Here is a 20,803-nt window from a genome sequence, read left to right on the forward strand (position 1 = left end):
GGTGCTCTTAGACGCTGGCGAAAACCGGGGTGGGGAACTCCATTCAACCAGAGCCATATTGCTGCTGTCCTGGCTCAGAGCATGTGACAGCACGTGTCAGATGCCGGTCAGAGTAGTCAAGGAAACGAGCTGACTTGCTAACTCCGTGCGATATTTATGCCGGGCCGCTGGCACTTGCAAACTGTGCTCCTATGTGTAGATGGTGATGGACGGCTGTTGACACTGGCTTTGCCCGTCTCAGCAGTTTGAAAGCACTTTGATTGCCAGCTGAACTGTAAGTCATACCACTTTTATAGTCCTGGATGGCGTAAGAGGCAGGGAAAGCATTCCGAGACTTCCAAGTGCAGTTTGCTGGAGTCTGTAATTAGAACAATTAGAAGGATTGATTGATTTCTTACTGTGTTGAGTCTGCGTTACCCACCCCCCCCCCAACCTCCCACAGGTACACCCAGTTTATCTTCCTTGGGTAATAAAATATTGGTTGTGGTTACATGCAGAGCCCTCCTGCCTGGATACCTAGCTGGAGGATTGGAATAATCAAATGATTGACTCATGTTGCTACTAAGTATCCCAGGGAGAAGCAGCACTGCCTTGAGTAGCAGAAGTCCTCTTTCTAGAACTTACCTAACCTTAAACAGCTGCCCTGCTTTGCACTTACTTCCTAACCTGCAGAATCCCTGCTTTGTTTCAGTTAGCTCGGCAGACTCTAGAGCTGTGGTGTGATGGGTAAGGAAGCATCTCTGAGGGGCACCTGGGCGGCTCAGTCAGTCAAGCATCTGACTCCTGATTTCGGCTCAGGTCATGGTCTCACGGTTTGTGAGTTCAAGTCCGCATCCGGCTCTGTGCTGACATTGCAGAGCCTGCTTGGAATTCTCTTTCCTTCTCTCTCTGCTTCTCCACTATTCATGCTGTCTCTGTCAAAAAAAATTCAATCAAATTAAAAAAATTAAAAAAGAAAGCACCTCTGAAAATAGCTGGCAAAAAGCCGTTCTGACACTAGAGTCTTCCTACTGGACCTGTGCCTTTTGTGTGTGGCACTGAAGGAGCCCCCTTCCTCAATAATTTATCGGGGAAAGTCTGTCTTGGCCTTTGGACTGAATCTAATTGTGTTCCTCTCATGTCAGGAACTGGGTAACAGCTCACAGCCTCCTCTTCGTATCAGCAGTGAAATGTCCACATTGTCCGTAGAAGTTCTTGCTGCTACTCCAAGCATGTGTAACTTTAGAGATGAGAACAGCAGTTATTTCTGTAACCGAGTTTTGGAAAGGAAAACACACTTTGATAGGCTCACTTTTCTCGTGTCTCCGGTTGTTCACATAATCATTTCACGCGTCAGCATATGCCCACAGGAAACTGGCCAGCGAGGCCTGAAGGCCTCAGTGGGTTCTGCCTCTCACCCCCTCCACCCCCACCCCCCACCCCCCGTTTTCCTGTGTGTTTGGTTTTGTTTGAGGTTTGTGTTTGAGGGCCTCCTCTGGGCATTTGCCATGAACAAACTGCTTGCATTCTCTTATCCTACAGGGAGAGAGAGGGGTAGGGCAGAGATGGGTGGTGGTGAGGGTGAGGTGGTATTAGGCAGGAGCTAGTGGGCAGGGTTGCAGGAGAGACCAGGCCTTTTTTCCTGAGGTTTCCCTAACTCTGCCATCCTGGGAGAGTGGGGTTTTTTTGTTTTTTGTTTTGTTTTTTTTTTTTTGAGACAGAAACAGCATGAGCGGGGGGAGGGTCAGAGAGAGAGAGAATCCGAAGCAGGCTCCAGGCTCTGAGCTGTCAGCACAGAGCCCCATGCAGGGCTTGACCCCGCAAACTTTAGATTGTGACCTGAACCGAAGTCAGCTGCTTAATGGACTGAGCCACCCAGGCGCCCTGGGAGAGTGGTTTTCGATCCCTTGTGAGACCAGGAGAAGGGCATAAGGTTCCCCATCGGCAGAGCCCAGGAAAGCAGTGGCTGTCCCTCTACTGCAGACACGGCTTGGAGTCCCCTGCCCCGCACAGGACAGGCAGGATCCGCTCCCAGACGCTGAGCACTCACTTGGTCCCCGAAGGTGCATCAGCCCGTAACTGGGGCTACTCCGCACACGGAGCCTCTGCCGGCCTCTGTGTTGCCCTGCGGTCACTTCTTTTCCGCTGTGTGGGTGTTAGGGATGTTTGCCTTAGCTTGGCATTGTTCTGCATAATGTACCTGTGCCGGGCACACCAGCCACACAGAGGACTCACGCGACAGGCCCTCTCGAGGGCAGCGCTGGATTCAGAACATGATTCAGGCCCGCAAGCCCCCCCACCTCCTCAGAGTGATCCCAGAACAGGCATGTCTGTTTCCCTATTTACGGGGACCAGTGGCTCAGGACTGCGGGGACTGTGTGATCCAAGTAGAGGATGAAGTGGACCCCCCGTTCCCCCCTGCACGAGGGTCAGCTATCGAGGGTCCCTTCTGCCAGCCAGGTTTGCCAAAGACCGCTGCTTTTGCTTTCGAAGGACAGGCCACTTGCTTCCGCATCTCTGCTGCCTTCTGTTTCCTTTGACAACGGTCGTTGGGGAAACGGATGACCGAAAACCGCCGTTAGCTCCTGCCTCGCGCTCGCCTGCGGGTGAGGCCGCTGGGCAGGAGGCAAGGCAGCAGGCACGCCGCACTGACCTCCCGAGAGCATGGGGGAGCAGGTGCCCACCCCAGGGAAGAGCGGAGAAGGGGAAGAGGCGGTTTAGCCTGCAGCGGGGCTTTTCCGGTCCCACTTTTCAGGAAGCTGTGCCCGCAGATCCAGCAGGTAGCCAGAGGAAGAGAAGGTCTCCCTCTTCCCCCTGCCCCACAACTACCTTTGACCTGGCTTGTGGCTTAGCTCAGATCTGCTTCCTGCTTTATACGTCTGCTCCTCATTGGTCCTCGCTGGCACTGTTACTGACGGGCAGGAGGGTTTAACTCTTGCCAGGAAGGTGAAGAAGTGTCATGTTTTCCTACAGGACTCCCTGAGCCCCACCAGGCCCAGAGTACTCGCTTTGAAACTGGAAAATAGCAACAGTGCAGGACGTATGTGATTACCCATTTCTGCTCCTGATTGCTCACGGTGTATCCCAGTTCAACTTCTTTGTGAAGTTCTTGAAGGTTTTTTTTAATTTTTATTAGAGCTCCATGCCCAACATGGAGTCTGATGTGGGGCTCGATCCCACAACCCTGGGATCATGACCTGAGCCAAAAGCAAGAGTCAGATGTTTAACTGACTGAGCCACCCAGGTGCCCCTTAGAGGGTCTTTTTCACTGAGACTTATTTGACGTTTCTGTTGGGAGTGTGTCTTTATCAGGAGTGGTTCTCCGCAGGGGGCAATCTTGCCCCTTCCCCCCCCCCCACCATCCCAGGATATTTGGCAGCCTCCGGAGATGTTTGTGACCATCACAACACAGACACAAAGATGGGGAGTACTGGAACCTAGTGGGTAGAGACCAGAGATTCTGCTATACACCCCGGAGTCCACAGGACAGCCCCACAACAAAGAGGAATCTGGCCCCAAATTCAGGTGGAGAGCTTCTGCTCTACTGTAGACCCTTGACCCTTAACCTCTCAAGACCTTCAGGTATCACTAAATTCAAAACCGCCACTTGTACTGTTTCGTTTCCTTATAAAACTTTTGGCTAAGAACCGTCACTTTCTCTTGACTTCTATCGCGAGAACCTTCACTGAGGCCGTTTTCCATAAAGAGAAAGGGTCTACCCTTCATAGGGTAGACCTGCTCAGAAGGGCAGCATGCAGAGGACAGAGCTGCAGGGAGAGATGTCACAACACGGGTCAGACTTGTTTTTAATCCCTCTGGGGTCGGTCTGTGTGATCAGAGTGAGACCGTGGTGTTTACAACGGGACAGGGCTGTGAGGCTCACGTTAGTGAGGACCTTGCCAGGTCCAGTCAGCTCGGCCAAGGATTCCTAGCTGGAGGCTGTGTGCCGGGCACCCTGAGAAGCGACACCCGGGCCATGGCGAGGGTCTCAGATGTAGCAACGGGGAACGACCGAGTACTGCCAACATCGAGAACCCAAACCAGGACATAAGAAGCATTCTTGCTCTAGGGGTCCAAAAGCGGCGAGCGAGACTAGAAGGCTTTGTGGGAGAAGTAGCATTTGCATGTGTCTGAGTGCTGAGTGGCATTGGAGGGGCTGGTGGCCTGTGCCAAGCACAGGGGACTGTGAGCAGAGCTCTTTGCCATCTACAGGGCGCTTTTCTGTCCAGCACCCAGATGTGCACTCAGCACCTACCTGGAAGCCCAGCCCCTCCCAACCACTGCCCGGCCCCTTCTCCCCCTAGCTCTAGTTAAAAAAAAAAAAAAAAGTGCTGGGAGAATGGGTACCAATTTGTGATAAAAAAGTTCAGTACATGGTTATTTTAGAAAAATTTTCTAAACATAGAAAAGCTCAGGGTGCCTGGGCGGCTCAGTCAGTTAAGTGTCCGACTCTTGATTTCAACTCAGGTTGTGATCCCAAGGTCATGGGAACAACCCCCCAAATCGGGCTCTGCACTGAGCATAGAACCTGCCTTGGATTCTGTCTCTCTCTCCCTTTGTCTGTCTGTCTGTCTGTCTCTCTCTCCTTCTCCCCATCCCCACCCCGTGTCCTTCTCTCTCGCTTGTGTGGTCTCTCTCAAAATAAACCTAATATATATATAGAAAAGTACATGTTTCAAGGAACGGGGAAGTAAAAATGAGAGATGGGTAGGTGTTCCCAGGATCGAAGTGTCGCTTGCTGTTTTAAAGAGGAGTAAGCGGCTCTCTCCCCGGACAGCGGATGAGGAGGTCTGGGGAGCCACGCCTGGAGCGGAGCTGTCGTGCCCCCACCCTTTCATTTCTTGTTGGCAAACGATAAAGGCCTTTCCTACTGTAAAAAAAAAAATAAATAAAATAAACAGGAGTAAGCGGTAAAGCACACTGTAAGTCAGCCCGCGTCCTAGAGCGCAGGACCCCGTTGGAAGCAGCGGTCACGGCCCAGGCTGGACTCGGTTTAGGTTGTGAATGGGAATCTGAGCAGAGGTGGCGGCAGAAGACTCCAGAAACAGAGCTGCCAGGGCCGCAGTCCGCAGAAGGGGGAGGCGGGGGCGGCGAGAGACGGTGGACTTGAGGTGCGCAGAAAGCCTGATGCGGAGGTGAAGCCACAGGACTGAGGGAAGTTGCTGAGGGAAGACAGATTACATCAGAGTGTAAGCCATTGGATCGGGCAAATCGGAGGTCATTGGTGATCTCAAAGAACGTAGTTTCGAAAGAGCTATAGGGATGGAAACACGAAGTACAGGAAGGTAAAGGAACTAGGTAGCTTCTTTGGTGAGTGTGGTTAAGGGTCGTGAGACGGTTGTGGATTGGTTTGTCTTTTTTTTAAATGTTTACTTATTTTGAGAGAGTGGGAGACCAAGAATCCCAAGCAGGCTCCATGGGCCGTCAGCACAGAGCCCAGTGCAGGGCTCGAACCCACAAACCGTGAGATCCTGACTTGGGCAGAAGCCGGACACTTAACCAGCTCAGCCACCCAGGCACCCCAAGACTGTTGTGTTTTAAAGGTGTCAAGGACATTTGTAGGCACAGGGGAGGAGCTGGTAGGAAGAAGATTCTAGAAAGAAGGACTGAGCCCAGAAATTCAGATGCAGAAGGAAGGACGGATGTTCCCCACAGGCAGAGAGGGAGTCGGGAGGATGTAGACACTGATTTTTGAGTCAGGAGGGAGTGAGGCTGGGGGAGGGCACATCACCCTCAGTCACCTCCATGACATAGGATGCAGCCTTGAACTGAGAGAAGTGGGAGTCGGGTGCTAGGGCTTGAAGAGGTTTGATGGTTTGCTGTGGGAAATGCCAAGAAGTCGATGATGGAAGAAAGAAAATCGATGTTGTTGAAGCACAGGTGAAGGAACCATTCGTTTGTGGTGGAAAGTGTCATTATAATTTCAAAAAAAAAAAATCCAGAAACTTTGAGCAGCTTCATATAGAGAACAGAGGAAGCAGGTGCTGGGTCTGCCCAAGGCTGGGGTCGGGAGGGTGAGAACACGGGAGGGTGCGTGACTCGTGGGTACTGGGTAGAGAGCGCTTTGTGGAACTAGCCCATTGTAAATGATGCCGAAGACCCCGAGGGAGGCCAGAGGGGAGGGGGCGGCCTGCATGGGGAGGGTGGGGGCCGCAGTGACAGGGAACGGACAGGGCTGCTGGAGGCTTCAGCTCAGAGAAGCGACTTTCCTGACCAAGATCTAGAAACAGGAAAAGTACAGTTAACAGCTAGAGTCAAGGGGCACCTGGGTGACTCATCCGGTTGGGTGTCCAACTTTGGCTCGGGTCACGATCTCGAAGTTCGTGTGTTCGAGCCCTGCATCGAGCTCTGTGCTGACAGCTCAGAGCCTGGAGCCTGCTTCAATTTCTGTGTCTCCTCCTCTCTCTGCCTCTCCCCCACTCAGAGTCTGTCTCTCTCTCAAAAATAAACGTAAAAAAAATCTTAAGCGGCGCCTGGGTGGCTCATTTGGTTAAGTGTCCGGCTTCGGCTCAGGTCATGATCTCACCGTTTGTGGGTTCAAGCCCCGCATCGGGCTCTGTGCTGACAGCTAGCTCAGAGCCTGGAGCCTGCTTCGGATTCTGTGTCTCCCTCTCTCTCTGACCCTCCCATGCTTGCCCTGTCTCTCTCTGACTTTCAAAAAATAAATAAATAACATTTTTTAAAAAATTTTTAATTAAGTTTTAAATTTTAATTCTGGTGCTATTAACATACAGTGTTATAGTGATTCGATCTGATTCAACCCCAGGCGCTCATCACGCACGCCCAGCGCACCCCTTAATCCCCAGGCCCCCACCACCTCCCCTCTGTAACCACCAGTTTGTTCTCTGTAGTTAATACTCTATTTCTTAGTCTTTTTTTTTTCCTTTTCTCATTCATTTTGTTTCATAAATTCTACACACAAGTGAAATCATATGGTATTTATCTTTCTATATTGACTTATTTGGCGTTATATTCTCTGGATCCAGCTGTGTAGTTGCAAATGGCCAGGTTTCATTCTTTTTATAGCTGAATAACCTTTCATTATGTGCGTGAATATATATATATATTCCACTTCTTTATCCACTGATGGACACGGCATGTTTCATAATTTGGCTGTCATAAATAATGCTGCAGTTAGCACAGGGTGCATGTATCCCTTTGAATTAGTGTTTTTGTACTTTATGAGTAAATGCCCAGTAATGTAATTGCTGGATCATAGGTAGTTCTATTTCTGACTTTTTGTGGGACCCCCCCCTCCAATGCTGTTTGCCACAGTGGCCGCACTGTGCACATTCCCACCAGCATGCACGAGGGTTCCTTCTCTCCTTGCCAATACTCGTTTCTTGTGTCGATGATCTCAGCCATTCTGACAGGTGTGCGGTGATGTCTCCCCTTGACTTGCACTTGCACTTCCCTGATGGTGACTGATACTGAGCGTCTTCGCGTGTGTCTGTAGGCCATCTGAATGTCTTCTCTGGGGAGATGTCTGTTCATGTCTTCTGCCCATTTTTTACTTGGACTATTTGGGTTTTGGCCATTGTGTAAGTTCTTTATATATCATGGATACTAATTCTTTATCAGATATGTCCTCTGCAAATATCTTAAAAGGATGGATTTCATGACATGTGAAGTGTCTCCATTTCCATAAAAACCCCGGAAGTTAACACGGGCAGGATGATAGGGAAAAAGGAAGCAGTTGGGTCACGTGCTGGGAGGTCTTGGAAGAGTGGAGGTTTTTTGAGGTCAGCGCTACGGTTCATCCTCACACGGGGCCCCCAGATGTGGTGGCTGTGTCCTCAGGAAGCCTCCAGCCTGGCTGGACAGAGAGCTACCACCTGAGGTGCAGCTTTGAGAAATAGGAAATGGCAGAGTGATGGGCAGTGCCCAAAAGCAGAGAAGGAACCGAGCACCGGAGACCTCTGGGAAGGTCCGGCAGAGTTCGTGACGTTAGCCTCCCCTTCCGCAGCATTTGGTTGCACAGCATGCCTCCCTAGCGCCTCGGCAGACCTCTCCCTTCCGACCTGCTTCCCTGGCCGTCACCCAGGGGCATCTTCGGGAGCCGCCGCCGGGAGAGGCTAATTAACTTCAGAGCTTGAATGTCACTTCCGTTGCCTCCAGGTGGGACTGGTGTACATGTTTAACCTCATTGTGGGCACCGGGGCACTCACCATGCCCAAGGCCTTTGCCACCGCCGGGTGGCTCGTCAGCCTGGTCCTGCTGGTGTTCCTGGGCTTCATGAGGTAAGAGGCTGGCACCCAGGGGCTGGGAGGAGGCTGCAGAGGAAGCGTGCCTGGGGGGCGGGGCGATGCCCACATTGAATCCTAACCTGGGTGGCCCAGACACAGGAAGGGAGACGCAAAGGTCTCCAGGTCTCATGCTAGCAGAGCAGTTGCACCACGTGATCAGTTAAGCGTCAGGACCTCCGGCTGGGCTCTGGAATGTTTCATGCGGCGCTCACCCTGCCTCTCCGGCTGGTTGACCTTCCTGGTTGTATGCTTTCGTAATGGTACCATCCGTTTTTTGTTCTCAGAAAATACCACCTGGCCACAGAAAAACAATCTGACAAACATCCACGGTGATAAGGAGAGGCAGTGTGGAGTGTAGAATTTGCTTAAGATAGCCCGCCGAGTCCGCGATTAACACACGGGCAGGCACGGACTCACGTGTTAACCACACCCTGCTTTGTGCCTGGCAGCAAATCGGTGGCCAGTGCCCTCCCGAGTTCTCAGGGGCACCTGCTCCTTGAGCCAGGCGTGTGGGGTTCACCAGCTGGTGCCTCACAGAGGGTCGATCCCACTTGGGGCTCCTCTCGGGGACTCTACGCGCAGGCGGGAGTCATTCAGTGGGTGCCCCAGACTCGTGAGGGATTCAGGACTGCGCACTTCCAGGTGGGAATCCACAGGCTGCCGAAAAGAGGCGAGGGAACACCTGGAAACAGCCCCCCTGGGGGACCTTCCCTGGGAGAAGTGACATCAGGCACTGTTCTTGGGTCAACGAAACAAAGATCCCTGCCCTCAGAAACTCTTGGGGACACGAGCCAGGAGTCCGCTGGAAGGTATAAGGTGATGAGGAACGCAGAAAGACCCTCCGGAGCAGAGCAGGGCGGGGCCCGGGGCGCGTGGGGGCCAAGGCAGTTTCCAGGAGGCAGTCGGTGGTCCCGGAGAGCAGCGGTTCTGCGATGGGAAGGAGGCAGCAGTGGGTGCGTTGAAGGATGGGACGGGTTACGGATGAAGCAGATTAGGACGTAGAAGAGGCTGGATGGGAAAACACTCACATTTCTGTTTCTTCACCCATTTTCTTTGGGGGGGGGGTCGTGACCCTCCTTGGCTTATTACGTCCTGCAAGCCCTCATCCTTCCATGCCTCCACTGTCCCCTTTAAAGGACCCTCAGCAAGGTCATCTCTCTGAATGGGAGGTGATTATTGGGAGGCCCCAGGGAGGGGTGGCCCTGTCCCCTCCCTGCTCAGCCCATTTACATTTGAACATGATCGATGAGTTGGCTTTGTGCAACCATGAGAGAAGCCTCTTTACACCTTAACTAAGATTGATTCTAGTTTTATTTGCAAAAAGAAGGGAAAATCTAAAGTCCTTAAAATGGTCACTTAGGCAAGATAATGAGAAACCTTTCTAGAAGGTGCTGAGGCCCTGGAATGGGAGTTTCAGGACTGGCTGCCCCCCGCACCCCCCCAAGATGGAGTGGATGCGGCTGAGCGATCAGCCTCCGGCAGGTGAAGGCCCTTGAGGAGGGCTGGGCCGGAGCCTCAGGAAGGAGGGAGAGGACTCTGTGTCCGAGGTTGTTCAGTGGGAAGAGACTCGGCCCTTGGGTTTACCGGCAGGAGGGCAGCTTTCCCCGCAGCTCCGCCCACAGGAGCACCCCTGCACCCCAGCTCCGGCCTCTCCACCTTCTCTCAGAGGAACAAGAGACAAGCTGGTTTGCACTCTAGCTTGACTGCTCAGCAAATGTCTGGTGCCACCTCTCAGTGTCCTTTTTGATTCGAGCCCTAAAAATGCAAGCTCATTTTTACATTCGCTAGGTTATTAGGAGAGTAAAGAAACTGCCAAAAAAGGAAGGAAGGAACGACAGAAGCATGGAAACACATTCTGGAGCCAAAGATCCTTTCCACTTATCGGCGCTGTGCCCCATCCATCGGTGTCCGGGCCTGGGAGCTGACTGCTTGTCTGGTCCCAGCGCCGAGAGCCAACAGCTGCCCGCCGCCCTTTCCACGAGCTTTCAGAAGGCCCTTTGTGACCTGGCCTCCTCCCACTCTGCCCCCAGCAGGCCCCCCTGTGGCGTGTGGTACCACATCACCCCGTGTCCCCTCATCCCCCAGGCTCAGGCTCTGCCCCTGGCCCCCATCAGCTCATTTCACACCCCTCTCTCCAGTGCATCAAAACATATTCTAAACGCAGACAAGAACATGAAGGCAAGCACGCAAGCCGTCCTTATGCACACATTTTATCAGGTCAGACGCATCTCGAAAGTCCCCTCGGCAATAGCTCTCCGAAGAGAGGATGCTCTGGGCTTGTTGGCCTTGCAATGGTCCTTCCTTTGTCGTTGTACCACTTCCAACCTCCCCCTTGCCTTTGGCGATTAAACTGCAGCATTTCCCCCACCCCCCACAGCTTCGTGACGACTACCTTCGTGGTCGAGGCCATGGCCGCAGCCAACGCCCAGCTCCGCTGGAAGAGGATGGAGAACCGCCAGGTGTGTGTGCTGCCCTCGTCCCCGGGCAGCGTCTCCGGCCAGTTGTGTGCCAGGAGAGGCAGCCCTCGGGCCGGTTCTTTCCCTCCCGATGTAGGGGGCTCATGTCCATGCCACACCTCCAAGACCCTTGTCCCAGAGCAGAGCTTCACGGCCACATAAGCTCACTGAACAAACACATGCAGCCTCTGCTCCCCTAATGTCATGTCGTGGGTCCCCTTGTTCCCCCAACTGTGAGCTCTTTCGTCAGCCTGGACCTCGTACCCCCAGGAACAGCACTGCGGCTTCAGATCACATCTGAGTGTCCGCACCTTCGCGTGTGACAGCATGGAGGTGTTGAGAGGTGCCCCAATCAGGCACCTTCTGCAAAGAAATATCAAAGCAAATGGGTCTCCAGTTTCCCATGGGATTTCTGTAGAGTTATGTGCCCCTCCTTTTTCCTTGTTTGTCCCTCTCCCGCTCCCTGCCCCGCCCCCTCCTAGGAGGAGGAAGAGGATGACTCCTCCACGGCCTCCGACAGTGACGTCCGTGTTCAGGACAGCCACGAGCGGGCAGAGAGACGACCCATCCTGTCAGTGCGTAAGTTTTGGGGTTACTGGCCGGGAGGCACCTCCCTCCGGTCCACAAGTTCTTCCCTTGTAGAGAGAACAAGAGGGTCTCTCTGCAGAGACCGTCCGGCCAGAGCACGAGCGTCCAACTCTTGGTTTCGGCCCAGGTCATGATCTCGTGATTTATGAGTTCGAGCCCTGCATCAGGCTCTGCGCTGACAGTGCGGAGCCTGCTTGGGATTCTCTCCCCGCTGTCTCTCTGCCCCTACTGCACTCGTGCTCACTCTCTCTCTCAAAATAAATAAATTTTTAAAAATAAAAAAAGAATTTGAAGCGCTTGAGGATTTCCTCAGTCTGGAGAATTTAGTGAGCGTAGCACCCCCTCTAGAAGTTTCTCCATGTGAAACCCACTTCCTCTTCCCTGTCCTTTTGGCTCCACAGAGAGACGTGGGTCTCCGAACCTTTTTGAAATCACAGACCGGGTAGAGATGGGACAGATGGCCTCCATGTTCTTCAATAAAGGTATGCGTTCTTCCTCAAGGCAGGGCGAGGGCCACCTGACAGACCTTGACAACTAGGGATGGGGCTGACAGTGCCGGCCGGCTCCCAGTGCGTTTGCAAGGCCGCCTTGCCAAGAGGCTGGAACCGCTCACGTTGTTTTCCCGGGTCCCTCCCCGCTCATCAGCTTTGGGAATAGAGAGGCAGCTCCGTGGCCCCCCGGCTCGTAGAGGTCAAGAATCCTAAGCAGCTTTCCAAGGAAGGAAGCCAGTGGGGCCGGCGGGTAGTTTTTGTGCCTCTTGCTTGATTGCTTCTGACTTGTCTCTCTTTCCTTCTGGACTGTTCAGTCTAGAACAACGCAGGACAGCTAGCTACCTGGGACAGTGGCAGGATATGCCAAGCACATGTCTATGTGTGTGTGCCCCTCCTCCCCGTGTCTGTCTGTCTGTCTGTCTGTCTGTCTCTCTCTCTCTCTCTCTCTCTCTCTCTCTCGTTCTCTCTCTGTCTCCCTCCAACCCTGGTGGCCAGCAGAGGGCGTGAGGAGTCCACGCACAAGGTTGCAGTCTGGGAGTCTGTAGGATCATGACCCCTCCTCACTCCACCTGCTCCTTAGTGGGACTCCTTACAGCTGAGAGGACCCCCGCCCCCGCCCCCAGCTCAGACGCCGGGTCCCTGGGTGCTCAGCGACAACCCCATATACCTCCCTGGCAGCTGCTGTTCTTTGGAAGCTGTGCTGCATAAGAGTTCAGTTTCTCAGTGCCCAAACCTGCCCGATTCCCCTTCAGAGACAGTCAGACGCATCTCAATAAATCCTTGTCTTTGTAAGAATTTTATCTTTGGAAGATCCTCTGCCCCTTGGTCACAGAGGGGTGGCATCTCCACTGGCTCTTTCTCGTCTCAAATGTGGCTGCAGTAACTCGGAGCCTGGGGAATTCTAGAAACCACAGTCTTCCTGACTACTTTTCAGGACATGAAGCATTCAGTTCATCACTGGTGGTATGACCTGATGGTCCAGTCTGGGATATTGTGCTGATCAGCCAAAGGTTTCCTGAGGGTCTGGTTCCTGCTTCCCTACCAGCCTCACAGAGGCTTCCAGAATTCATGAAAACCAGGCTGGTTGTGTCCAGTGCCCTCTGTGCTTTTCCTTTGCTTCCTTTCTATCTCTCCCCATCTCGTTAGACGGAGGTAAGAGCATACACGTTTCCCCCGGGCACACACAGCCCCCCTGCAAATGCACGCTTTGGAAAGAAAATGCCCTTTGGAGGGAGGACATCCACCTTTGAAACTTCCTTTCCGATGAGCCTGTTTTACCATCCGCCCTGACCTCTGTCACAGTTCTAGGAACCCGCGGCTTGGCTGTTTTTCCTCCCCCTCCAGACGAGACTTCTAGTTTACCCAAATCTAATAGAAAAAAGAACACTTCCATATGAGAACTTAGGGGACACTTTCTCCTCCACTTAGCGTTTCCCACTCTCAGGACTGTTGACACTTGGGCTGGGTCCTTCTCTGTCATGGGGCCCGTCCTGTGCATTGTGGGATGCCGAGCAGCATCCTTGGCCTCCACCCACTAGGTGCCAGTAGCACCTGCCAGCCGTGACAACCAGAATGCCCTCAAGTGTTGTCAGATGTCCCCGGTGGGGATCGGGAGGCAAAAACACTCCCAGGGAAAAACGGCTGCTCTGCTCTGTTCCTGATTCACGGGCAGTTCTCTTCCCCCTTCGGAAGGAGCCCTGCCCCCGCTACAACAAGCCCCCGTGGGGTCCAGGCTCACTTGTGACGGGCAGTGCCAAGCCTCGTCATTGCTGTCTTCTCAGGAAGTTCATTGATCCTCCCGTTTTGTGTCTAGTAATGAAATTTATTGATCAGGGAGGGCCAGTGGCAGTTTATAACCAGAGCCGGCACTGCAGTCCACAGGCGAGTGGCAGAGAGGCTGAGTGGGCAGGGGACAGTACCTCTCCGCAGAGAACACCGATGTCAGAGCAGAAAGACAGGCTGGAGCACGGGCTGTACCTGGAGCCTGGAGTGTGAGTGACAGCCAGGCCCCAGGGGCCACTGAGCTTGGACATCGACTTTGTCTGCGTCCCTCCGGAGTTCTTGCAAGAACCGTATTTTTCTAGTCTTTCCCCCCTCCAGACTCCTAGGAGCAGAGCTGACCTCAAATAGCCCAGGAGGAAGACGTCCCCAACTTTCCCCTTGGGGACCCTGGAGGCTCTTTAGAGCCACTAGGATTAGAAGGGAACTGTCACTTCATTTTTCTTTCTATTCTCTGGAAGGCAGCAGCTTGAGACCAATGACATCCAAAATGAGCAGTCAGTCTAAACAGGAATTTGAGGCCGGCTGTCTGGAGGCAGGGCCCTGCAGTCAGAGGGCCCAGATGCCTTTTTCAGAGCTTTGACACCTGGTCTTTAAAGCTGGAATCACATGTGGAATTTAGTTCTTCTCACTGTACAGGTTGGAGATAGTCGGGGACTTGCCAGGGTCAGGAAGCGAGGTCAGTAGCATCGGGGCTAGAGCCTACCTTCCCAGTTCCTTGATCAGCGCCCCCACCCAGAGGGAGAGGGGAGCAAGGTTTGCCTCCGGAGGGCTTGTCCACGTGCATGTTCCAAACACAGGCAGTGTCCTCCCTTGCAGATATCTTGAGGGCCCCTCCTGCTGCCCTCTCTGTGGCCAGCACCCCAGCCGCCCCTTCCCATCCAGGGCTTGGTGAATGATCAGACTCAGAATGAGGCACTTGGTCTTTGGAAATCGGGGGCTTGTTATCCTCCTGATTTCAGCGCCAGAAACTAGACCGTTTTTTGCTATCTTTGCTTTTCAGTTTCTTACCACCAGTCTTTACCGTAGGGTTGTATGTTTGGCTACAAAGGGGGACCTGATCCAGGCACACTTGGGTTCAGCCTCCCGACTCAGGGTCCCTCTCCTTCTCCTGCCCAGCCAGCTTGTCCCAAGCGTGAAGTCCCCTCTGAGCCTCCCCGGCCAGCCCCCGCCTCCCACTCCCCTGCACTTGCCTGCTTTCAGAGCATCTGATGCCCCAAGCCTCACTGAGCCCCACGGGTGAAAGTCCGGCACACCTGTGTCTCTTGCCAGGTCACAGAATAGCCAGGCAGTGCGGGCCACGGGACACTGTTGTTTTCTTTTTGTAGACAGTAAACAGCCTGAGGAAGGAAGGCTGTGGAAGAGGTAGAAGCTTCACTGTCAGGAGGGAACGTGGCGCCTCTGCGGCTCCCTGACCAATGACTCTGTTCCTTTCAGTGGGGGTCAACCTGTTCTACTTCTGCATCATCATTTACCTGTATGGGGACTTGGCCATCTACGCTGCCGCCGTGCCCTTCTCCCTCATGCAGGTGACCTGGTGAGTGTCCCCCTCGCCCCACTCGGCCAGCCGGGGCAGAGATTTTGGTGGAAGCCCAACACCAAGCGAATTGTCAGTATCTAAAGGATGGAGATGCCCGAGGCCCTTCTCTACACGCACCGCAGCTGGCCGTGCACTCTGCCCTTTGGAAACGTGCCCCTCGTCATTGTCCTCTACTGCCCCACTGGAAGATGACTAGGATTCCCACCAAGGGCTCCTGAGCTGCTGGGACATGGGGCTCCCCGGGAACACGTGGCACCTGCCCTAGGAAGAGAGTGTGAATCACGAGGAGTCAGGTGGTCTGGCCTTGAAGCAGCAGCGGGGGGAGCGGAGGCTCGGTGAGGGCTGATACTTAGTAACGTTACGTCCTGTCTGCTTCCAGCTGAGCGGGGGCCACACTGAGCCACTCTTCTCTTTATCAGCAGCGCCACCAGCAACGAGTCCTGTGGGGTGGAGGCCGACGCCAAGCACAACGACACGGACCCGTGCTGGGGGCCCCTGCGCCGTGTGGACGCCTACCGCATCTACCTGGTGAGTGGCCTCGCCTCTGCCCGGCCTGGGGGGGCTGGGGGCGCTGGGGGCATTGAGACCAGAGAGGAGGGTCTACACACCCCCATGCTCCGGCCAGTTCCTGTCCCCGGCCACAGTCCCGGGCAGAAAAAACAACCACGTTACTGAGAACTGCATGTCCTGGTGACCAGGCCTTGGTCACACATGGCTTGCATTTGGCCTTTGGGTCATGCCAGCTTCTGGCCTCGAACTCTTGTAAATTTAGCTCAGGGTTTGAGGGGCACCCTGAGCACAGCCCTTTAGGAGTGTCAGAACTAATTTTCCAGAGACTTGCCGGGTGTTGACCTTACCCCTGGCCGGCCCCCAAGCATATGGCAGGTGCCGGGCTCCCTGGCTGGGCAGGCAGGACCAAGCCATCTTCCGGTTGGCCCTGACCACACACGGGCTCTCCAGAGAGGGACGGATCAGCCCAGCTCTCTCCCTGCCTCCCCTCCTCGCGGCAGACAAGGGAAGAAGATGAATCTCCAGGCTGTTCTCGATTGCTCTGTGCCATTGGGGCGGTGGGGGGCGGAGTTGGAGCCACCACGCCAGACGGGTCTTGGGTAATCAGATACAAAACCAGAGACAGTTATTTATCTCTGCCTGCTTTGCAGGTGGGACTCAGAAATGCTTCCCTTTCCCTTTTGCAGCATCTATAAATATTTTCTGCCTCCTCTTGGTCCTCCCCAACCCTGACACAGATTTAGGTGTACGAGGTGACACATAGTTTGACATGTGGCCACTTGGCTGCCGTGCGGTGGGGAGGCAGGGTTCAGGGGAGAGCTGAGCCTTTCGGGGAGTTGGCCTCTTCGTTACCCGTCCTGGCAAAGGCTTGCATAGGACCTGCCGGCCGTGTCACCTGGTTCGGAGTTTGTTAACCCAGGGACTCGGAAGGGTGGTTACGCCTTCCCAGGCCCGCCCCGTGGACCTGCCGAAGAAGTCATGTGGCCCAGGCCACAGGACAGATTTGTTTTCCGCTTCTGTGTTGCTGGAGCAATCGGATGGTCTGGTGTTTCTCTCGCTCATTCACCTATGGCTAGAAACTCGGCTCTTAGTAGAATCATATCTCAGATCTCCGCGCCCTCTTCCCACCACCCCACCGCAGGTCTGGTGGGGACTCGGTAGCAAGTTCATTCCGGGGCACTGTCCCCCGCTTCCCCAGCCTTGGGCAGGGGTCCTGCTGGGAGGCCAGCCCAGCTGAGCATCTTAGCTTCTCAACAAACCGTCGTTGATAAAATCCGCAAAAGTGTTAGGGAAGCGTAAGGACCCGTCTGAATCGCCTAACTGGCTGAAGGAGGAGGTGGAGGGCAGGGTCTAAGAGGTGATCACAGACACAGGAGCATGTCCAGGGCAGAGGGACCAGGCCTCCGCCGGGTCCCTCCACCGGAGGCTGTTAGGCTCTGTGCTGAATCCGCCTGGCACGTCCCCTCCCCAGCAACACAGATACGGGGTACTGGGAATATTGGCTGCTGCCATTTGCCTGGTAAATTATTTAGGAGCGTTATTATTGCCTTATTAAATTGTTCCTTCCCTTATTCCTGTCAACCTTCCACGTGACGGGCACCTCCCTCCTTGAATCTCAATAGCTCCCTGACCGAACAGAAGGAGCCGCTCAGGAAAGCAGACAGGCATTAATTACCGCCTTCATCTTTCGGATATTGCTCTTATAACTCATAGGGCTGATTGCCACGGGGCCTGCCGGAACTACCGAGATCGGAAGGGGAGGGTGAGCAGAGGCAGAGCCCGTTCTCTCTCTGGGGTGTTGCCCGACCCCCTCCCCCACCTCCCGGTGCACCACTGGGAGGCTTGGATTTGCTCACAGGGTATTCGGTTCAGACGTGCTCTTCTCCCTGGCTTTGAGAAATTCAGAGCAGACAGACCTCCGCGTTGTCTCAGACATTATCTTACGACTTGGCATGTGGCTCTGCGGAACGCGCCTCCCGACCCTCAACGCTGGGTGCTGTGCGTCCACCTGCGGGCCCCCCACCCTCAGTGAGCTGGAAGGCCTTTCCTTCCTTGGTTCTGGGCGCAGGTGACAGGGACAGCTTCCCCTCCCGAGTCTGACCCACAGGGCTCATCCCTGTGTCTCCACCCCGTTGTCAGGTGGCCTCTTTAGATCATTAGGGCGGAGGGCTGTACCTGCCCCTCAGCCATTCACATTCGGGGGATTGTTCATCCCTTCTAGAGACTCCCGCTAGGCCTCTTCCTACCAGTGGTTTCTGATTGTGCCAGCAGCCAGATTTCACCAAAAGATGGGGCGAGATGGCAGGCCGCTTTAAAGCACCCCCACGCCATGGCCCGTCCCCTCCTCTCAGCCCGGCCGGCTTGCTTCGAAGGGCCTCATAAGAGCCATGTCTTCATTGCTAGTCTGGGACGGCACATCCCGGGAAATAAGGATACAGGCTTTTATTTTGTGATTTGATTTTCAGAAAGTCCTCAGGAAACGATCTCGTCTGTGTCTTCCTAGGAACGCTCCTGACGTGCACACACAGAATGAGAATATTTGGGACATTGGCTGGACCCAGAGGCCAGTCTGTGTGTGGCATCACGATAAGATGGGAGCGTTCCTCCACCAGTGGCCACCAGTCGCTTCCCAAAGCCCTTGACTTTAACAAACGGAAAATTCCTCCTCCCCTCCTGTACCCGCCACCGCCGTCCACATCCTGTGATTGCCAGTGCAGCTGACATGAGTCAGTCTCTCTCTCTCCTTCCCTGGAGCAGCCACAGAGCAGGGCGCCGGGAGGCAGGGGTCCCATGAGTTACATGTGCTTTTCAGGGGCGTCCCCACGAGCCGCTGCAGCTGGAGCCAGCAGTGAGTGACCTGGGCCATTGCAAGGGCCCGTGAGAATTGACATCCGGACCTGCTGTCAGTTGGCTTGGATTCTCAGCACCCCGCCCCCTCCCCCGCCTGGCCCCCGCTGCTCCTTTGAAGGATCAATGGGAAAGTGCTGGGTGCCCCAACTCTTTGAAACCAGTAACCTCGCCTCCAGGCAGGGGAGTATCTTGGGATTCTTTCTGCAGAGTTTCTCCAGCTTCACTAGGAAACAAAGTCAGAACTTAGCATTTCGTTCTCTCTTGTGCAGCCAGGGACCAGTGGTGGAGTGGGAGGATTGCGTGTAAATCGGTTCCGTCCAGGAATCCAACTGCCCCGAGTGTCGGGAGACAGGACGTACACTGCTGTCTCCCGGAGTCGAGGCCACTGCCAAGTGCTCATTTCCCTTCCTCGTCCCTGCAGTGCCTCCCAGCTTGTCACTGGCACCCCTTGCCCAGGGCCTGGCCCTGTCATTGCCACCGCCTCTGGAGTGTCAGGGAAGCCGCAGGGCCACGGTGGGACTCCCCAGGTGCTGAAAGCTCCTCATGGTTCACAGGAGCGGCCTCCGCGTCTTACAGGTGGACAGATGCTGCTGGGTGACTGGCCGCCCAGCAGGCACCGGCCGGGCAGAGCCGGGAGCGCAGATGGCAGAGCGGAGCTCATCATGGCTGGAGACTCAGCTGCAAACTGACACCACCAAGTGGGGGCCCTTTATGGGCTGCCTTGGGACAGGTCAAGGTCACCCTGGCTCACCATCCTGCCTTGATACCGGAGCTGTGACATCCACCTCTGGGACATGGGTGGCCCGGGAGAGAGTTGGCAGCGGGCAAGTACCTGGCAGGGAACCTGCCCCTCTCTGCTGGACACCCCCCCTGAAGAAGTGGGGTGCGTGTTGGGGAGTTCTGTTTGCTGGACCCCTCCTAGAGGAGTAGGGCCTTCTGACTGGGCCCCGGTCACCGTTGGAAGGGTCTTCCTAAGCCTTCACCGAGTCTCGGTTTCACCCTCCACCAGGAAGCTGTGTTTCCTGGTTCGATGTTGGCTCGGCCTTACACAGCACTATTTGTCTCTGCTGCCTGCGACATTTAAATCAATCATTTAAATCCCCCTTTTTAAGTTTATCTTGTGAGACAGAGCGAGCGGAGAGCACCCACACAAGCTGAGGAGGGGCAGGGAGAGAGAGTCCCAAGCAGGCTCTGCACTGTCAGCGTGGAGCCCAGTGTGGGGCTCTGACTCACCAGCCGTGAGATAGATCATGAGCCGAGCTGAAATCAAGAGTCAAACGTTCAACCGACTGAGCCACCCAGGTGCCCCATGAGTCCCTCCCTTTTTTTAAACTTTTTTTGTTAATAGCATTTTTTAAATTTAAATTCAAGTTAACATATTGTGTGATGATTATTCTAGTATAGAGTTCAGTGATCATCGCTTACATATGACACCCAGTGCTCGTCCCAACAAGTGCCCTCTTTAATGCCCATCATCCACCTAACGCCCGGCCAGCAACCCTCAGTTTGTTCTCTGTATTTAAGAGCCTCTTATGGTTTGTCCCCCTCCCTGGATTATCTTAGTTTTCCTTCCCTTCCCCTGTGTTCATCTGTTTTGTTTCTTAAATTCCACATATGAGTGAAATCCTGTGATATTTGTCTTTCTCTGACTTACTTTGCTTAGTACGATACACTGGTTCCATCCACATTGTTGCAAATGGCAAGATTTCATTCTCTTTGATCTCCGACTGATATACCATTGTATCTGTATATATATATATATATATACACACTGCGCCTTCTTTATCCATGCATTTGTTGACGGCCATTTGGGCTCTTTCCGAACGTCGGCTGTTGTCTGCAGCGCTGCTGTAAACATTGGGGTGCACGTGCCCTTCAAATCAGCACTCCCGTATCCTTTGGGTAAATACACATAGTGCAACTGCTGGATCGTAGGGTGGCTCTGTTTTTAACTTTTTGAGGAAACTCCACACTCCCGACAGCCCCCTTTTAAAGCCGGTGGTCTCTTCCCAAGGCAGTCCCTCCCAAGGGGTAAACGTCCTCTTTGTGGGGACATGGGGAGGGGGGTGAGGTGCCCGCTGGCAGTGCCAGGCCTCGGCCAGCCCTTCCTCCTGCGGCCTTGGTGCGTGTGTAGTGTGTCACCACTTAGTGTCTGATGTGGCCCTCCCCGGCGCACCGTGAGGCCCCCGGCATCATCCCACTTTACAGCAGAGAAAACGGAGACGTGGGGACAATGACGTCCCCTGGGTCACAGGGCCTGTCCCCATCCTCCAGCCCCGGACACAGGCTTGCTGGGCTTGCACGCAGCCCCACCAAGAGGCCCAGGAGCAGGGGCAGGTCACACCCGTCTGTCAGCCTCTGATA

The 20,803-nt window shown here is 54.4% G+C and overlaps 1 protein-coding gene across 1 annotated transcript in view; it reads left to right on the forward strand.

Annotated features, from left to right (window-relative positions):
• The first annotated feature begins 3,955 nt into the window (after positions 1–3,955).
• The window catches only part of TMEM104 (transmembrane protein 104), a 53,641-nt gene continuing 36,793 nt past the window's right edge, over positions 3,956–20,803 (forward strand). The window contains exons 1-7 of the mRNA XM_029927081.1: positions 3,956–3,994; positions 8,098–8,219; positions 10,603–10,684; positions 11,164–11,260; positions 11,671–11,751; positions 14,977–15,076; positions 15,499–15,607. Of these exons, the coding sequence (XP_029782941.1) occupies positions 3,956–3,994; positions 8,098–8,219; positions 10,603–10,684; positions 11,164–11,260; positions 11,671–11,751; positions 14,977–15,076; positions 15,499–15,607 (630 nt within the window). The remainder of the gene's footprint in view (positions 3,995–8,097; positions 8,220–10,602; positions 10,685–11,163; positions 11,261–11,670; positions 11,752–14,976; positions 15,077–15,498; positions 15,608–20,803) is intronic.

Source organism: Suricata suricatta, chromosome 17, assembly GCF_006229205.1.
Source record: "Suricata suricatta isolate VVHF042 chromosome 17, meerkat_22Aug2017_6uvM2_HiC, whole genome shotgun sequence".
NCBI classification, from domain to species: domain Eukaryota; kingdom Metazoa; phylum Chordata; class Mammalia; order Carnivora; family Herpestidae; genus Suricata; species Suricata suricatta.